The 5,828-nt window shown below is 29.4% G+C and overlaps 1 protein-coding gene across 1 annotated transcript; it reads right to left on the bottom strand.

Moving 5' to 3' along the window:
• Positions 1 to 3,482: 3,482 nt before the first annotated feature.
• Positions 3,483 to 5,176, bottom strand: LOC110039240 (oleoyl-acyl carrier protein thioesterase 2, chloroplastic-like; the record flags this gene model as incomplete). Its single annotated transcript, XM_020744238.1, has 3 exons — positions 3,483 to 3,918; positions 4,902 to 4,970; positions 5,081 to 5,176. Coding segments are annotated over 3 exons (435 nt in total), but the record flags the coding sequence as incomplete, so codon positions are not given.
• Positions 5,177 to 5,828: the final 652 nt, after the last annotated feature.

Raw genomic sequence — 5,828 nt, 5'->3', positions numbered from 1 at the left:
TATATAAAAGCATTTACATGTTCAAGATTTTTTGTTTATTTTTGAAATATATCATTTTCTATGAAGTTTTAAATCAAACAAAAATTTTTAAATTTTGTTATTAATTGATATCTTTTCAAATATTTAATGCTTTACAAAAATGAATATATATTTGGTTAAAATTAAAATCTAATTAATATCTATCAAACTCTAAATAATCTAAATCAATTAAACATTGATGATTTATGTTTATGTTATATTTTATATTAATTAAATATAAATTACGTGAATTAAAGCTTAACTCCAATTAGATACTTTTTTATCTTCAAACAAAATAACTTAAGAGTTCAATTTAGTCCTAATTAGCATACCAATTGGAGTTAAAATTTCATTCATGTAATTTTAGGACTAAATTGAAGCTCTTAAGTTAGTTTAGGTTGAAAGACAAATCTTTCAACCACTAGGCTAAGGAGGCTTGCATAGCCCAAGTTAGTTTAGGCTGAGCTTGACTTAACCTTGGAATTGATTGATTTTAGACTGATAAGCAAGTCTTAAAAGTATCTTTGGACTTGGTCAATCAACTTTTATTAGTTGTAGGTCATCTGAATCAAATGCTTAAATTAACACAAGGCATACATAGTAGGCTTAGGTCTGATTAAAAAATTAGATCAAGTTAGGCTTAGTTAAAGTAGGTGTTCAATATGGGGTTTAACAAAGTGTCCAAAATGCCAATTAAAATATAAAATTTACAGTATTTTTATCAATCCATAACATATAATTATTTTACAAGAGTTAAAAAAAATTAATTAAATTTTGGTCAATCTTGATTAAGTGTATTTGATACCTAAACAAGAGAAACAAGTCATTTATATGAATAGTGAGATCATATGTAGATCAACTAGATGCATTTAATACTATGATTAGTACACATCAGATAAATTTGGTTACCAAATAAGTTATATCAAAAGTAATGTTAACAAGTACCATTATTGAAAAGAAGAAAGAGGAGTTTGTCAAAATTCTTACCATTGATGAAGGGATAATTAAGGCAACCTTAATTCCCAAATCATTTAATTCTTAATAAACAACAAATATATGACTTTACATGGGAATTCTTTGAGATGTTGGGGAAGATCTAACCATCACTAATCACAATGTCCGACATCATTGCAACAAACAAACCATCAAGTAGAATAAAATATTGTTCTCAAATGAGAATAAAGCAAAAGTCAAAATAGAGGTCGAGATGTTCTTAAAAGCCAACTTCAATTGGGAAGGGTGTTCTCTCGAGTAAACTTTCAATATTATTAAATTTATACCAAAATAGATTTCACAAACTATCCATCCAAGAAGGCAAATCTTAATGGACATATTTCTTAAGTGTTTCAAGAACAAAAAATCTTATTACAATCCTCATATCTAAGTGGATCAAATGTGCTTGAACATTTTTTCTCTACTCGAGTAAATAAATTCACTCGAAAAGAATATTTTATATCTCAAATGAGCCAATTCTATTTGGACATTCTCTTTACTCTAGTGAGCAAAATCCCTTGGGTGAATTGTACCCTTTTAATGGATCAAACCCACTAGGTGTTTCTTTGCATAAGCAAATCATATTTGTTTAAGCAATATTCATGCCCTTGCACTCTAAATATTTAAATTTTGTCGAGGCAATTAGAATTGCTTTTCTAAGTGTTTTGATCATTTCTAAACACTAGAAAACAGTTGAGTGCTTGATGAAATTCGTCTAATCATTTAACCATTAGATTGAATAGTATGCATTTGCAGATCTAATTTGAATCAATACTCCTAACTAGCTACTGGATCAAGTTCTTAGACTTAACAAGTTCTTAGACTTAGGATTGAATTATTGTTTCAATTGATATATATCATCATCAATGTTTGCTCATTTTAAGACAATAATTAACATGTCATAATCTAATCACATGTGATTGATTAAGAGATCCTAATAATCTAAAAACAAGATACATTAGCAATTTTAAATAAATAAATGAACATATTTAGATCATATATAAGATCACCCTTTTCAAAATAAAACTTTTGCAAAATTATTTAAAAATTGTTTATATAATTATGTAAATTGATCAAATCTATATTTCAAATTATTAAAAAAAAAACCTTATTCTAAGACATTTTTTTTTTCAAAATCAACAAGTAAAAAGGTGAAAGTCTTACTCTAATTAAGACTTTGAGATAAAATCGAAGCTGTAGAATTAGTATCACACAAATGGTATGACCCCCAATGACCCATTAAATTTGAACAAATTAAGATTTTATGATAAACAAAAATTAACATTTTGAACTAATTAGACTTATGTGCACTAAGTTAGAGATATGCATAAATTATTTAAGTGGTATATAAATGATTAATATTTATTTAAATACTGATTTTTAAAATTGGAATTTTTTATTAGCATGAATGATTTCTAAAAAGCTAATTAAAATTTGAGTCAGCTATGTTACATGAACCTAAAATTTCAACTATAAAGATGATATTAAAAACCAAATTAAATATAATAAGAATGAAAATGCGAAAAACAGCTGTGAAAGAACCAAGATTTACATACATACCATCCAGTTCATATTTATAAATCTAATACCTAAACGTCCATTTTTATACATACATGTGTATTTCACTTTTTAAAACTACTGCTATTTTTTTTATGTGATATAGAAATCTGAGTTGTACGAACACAAAAAAGAAAATTTCAGTTGCTTTTTATGCAAATAAATAGAATTTGGGTGGTATGCATGTAAATGCCCCAAAGAAAAGTTATTCAATATCAAATGGAAATAAGGTATAAAAATATTTACATTCCTTGGGCTTGTACAATAAAAGATGAAAAAATGTAACAAAGAGATGGAAATATTTGCCGTAACTAGTCTAAATCCTCTCCAATTTACTCATGCAATATAATGTGTTAATTCAGTTATATGCAAGATCACTCATAAAAATTCAAATTATGCATATTAACCAACACCATTTTTTTCTTTTAGGGGCATTTACATACACTTAATTCGTATGTATTGACATATCTAGCCCCTAAACTTTGCTTTTTTTTTTACATTTCTACCAACCAAATCATTATATCACATCAAAAACACCACTAACATAATTTTTACAAACATACCTTTTTCATGCATTTGTAAAGTGGCATGTATATAGATGTAAAAATTGAAGATCATGTGTTAGAAATGTAAGTACTTAGGGTATTGAGTGGCATGCATTTAAATCTTCTTTTCTTTGGGCATTTACATGCATACCACCCACTTCATATGTATGTACATATCTAAAGTCTAAACATCTAAACTTTACTTTTTTACATTTCTAACAAATCTAAATCTTCTAAATTTCTTTCAAAGTTTTTATATTTGACAAACTCTCATCATTCTTCAACATTAATCTTATTAACACAAATCCTTTATCACACTAATTTCCACTGCACTTAATACAACAATTAATCACATTTATTTCTCAAATCTCAAATCTTATTACATAAATGGCCACCAAAATCAAATATCCATAAAAAGGATAAGCAACAAGCAGAATTCCAAACATAAGACTGACATTGCCAGACTTGTTTGTAGAAATTAAAGAGGACAAAAGCAACATAATAAATTGCAGAATAGAACAATTGACAAATTATATTACCGGATGAGTTTCCTCCAGATAGTTCGCGCTCTGTTTATTTCCAGGCCGGTCTCTGAAAATCTCAAGAAGTGCAGAAAATTAAGATAACCACTCCCATGGTTGTGTTGCTGGTTGGAGGTGTGGTCATTGGTGTTCTTTGAAAGTAGGATTTCTTCTGAGTCTAAGCTGGTAAGTGAGTCGACCATGACGCCGTGCTGGCATTCGCGTCGGAAATCCAAGGTGATGGTTTGGAGTTCGTGTGTGTTGATAATTTCTTGGGGCATGCTCTGGGAGCATATATTGTAAAATGATAAGAACAACTTTACAAGAAAGATGAAGATGAGTAAAGAGAAAAGTGTCAAAACAGTCCCGTGATCGTTTTAATTTTAAGAGTCTATAAACATATCAATTTTAGTCCCCAAATTTTTTTTACTAAGATTTGCAAGCATACCACTCAGTTCCTATGTATTTACATATCTTACACCTAAACATCATATTTTTCTACGTATATGCTACTTATTTATGCATGGAGAGGAATATTTCACTTTTTAAAAGTCAAGAGAGTGGTCTATTTTAAGTGATATGAAACATTTAGATGGTATAAACGTAAAAAGTAAAGTTTAGGAGTTAAAAATGTAAATAAATAGTAATTGAGTGATATGTAGGCAAATGCCCTATTTTTTAATAGAAGATTTACGTACATACCACTCAATTCTTATGTAAATGCCCCTTTTATTTAATGCAATATTTACATGCGCAGCACCCAAAACCTTATGTATTCACTTATTATGCACCAAAACTTCAATTTTTATGGATAAAGCACCTTACTTGTACATGAAAAGGTGTATTTCACTGTTTCCGCTGTGAGAAAAGGACAAGTTAGGTACTGCGTCCGTAAAAAATGAAGCATACGTGCGTGATAGGTAAATACATAAAGTTTGGGTGCTGCGTATAAAAATTCCCCTTATTGAAAATGGGTTGAGATAGTCTCCAAACTCTTTAAAGGGAAGGCTAATTTAACCCCCACAAAAAAAAATTAAGTGACTAATTTCACACTTCTATAGATATAAAAATTGAAGTTTAGGTGGTAGATATGTAAATACATAGGAATTGGCCCCATTTTTTTAATATACCCACATTAAAATAAAATCAAGCGACTGATTTCACACTTTTATTGATTGTGGGATTAAAATGACTCAATTTAAATAGTCAAGGAAAACATTTTGGCACTTTACTCGATGAGTAATCAGGGTTTAGTGAGTTGAGTTACCTCAAGGACCCAGTCAAAATAGGTGACGAAGCTTACATGTTGATTCATGTCTATATCTGCTCTTTTGGGCTGTTAATTTTCATAATAACAGGTTTGTAATTACTAGCGATGAATTCTGCCAAAAAGAATCATGAAAAAACTGATTCATAATGGCTTACTACTGATTCATAATGGCTTACCAGCAGTCCAAGCCGTGAATAATCCGCTGGATCTTCAATTTTGGCAATTTTCTTCAGACTATAGTTCTCCTCCTCTGAAAATGCAAATCTGGAGGTGTTTCACAGATTTATTTCATGAGTTTATAGGAAAAAGTATGGACTGGTAAATATAAAAAAGGAAGTGGCCAAGAAAGCTTGGATTGTTCAACCTTTCAATATGCACAGAAAGAAAACAAAATTATAACAAGTTAATAACCAAAATAAGGTCCCTAGCTATCTAATGTTTGATCATTTAAGGATTCCCTATTGATAAGGATTGCCTATTGGTTTTAAGTGAGCAATTAGTGGGCTCTTACTTTCCTTCTTGTAATGAAATTCAGTTAGTTGATTTAGCATAAAATCTTTAGCATTGAATCTTTCTAGAAAACCTATATTGTTGGTTATCTACAATATTTAACCGATATATTGTCATATTACTTAATTTTAATCCAAATATAAACTTAAAAAAAATCTACAAAATATATAATGTCATAATAACTTTCTAACTGATTTTGTTCTTTGGTTCCTAAAAGGTGTTTAAGAGGGGGTCTAATACAGAGGAGGCTGCGGAACAACAAGAGAATGAAATTTTGCAAGGTCAACAACATTTGGAACGATATAAGAGGCATTTGGCGAGGGAGATCCACCACTGCTCCTGAACAAACTACAAGCGTACCACTTGTAAAAAGAAGATGATTGTCGGCCGTTTTTATGTTCAACTTGACTTTCG

This window comes from Phalaenopsis equestris, unplaced genomic scaffold, assembly GCF_001263595.1.
Source record: "Phalaenopsis equestris unplaced genomic scaffold, ASM126359v1 Scaffold235899, whole genome shotgun sequence".
Classification (NCBI taxonomy): Eukaryota; Viridiplantae; Streptophyta; class Magnoliopsida; order Asparagales; family Orchidaceae; genus Phalaenopsis; species Phalaenopsis equestris.
Note: the sequence above shows the minus strand (reverse complement) of the source record. Positions and strands in the feature narration are given on the sequence as shown.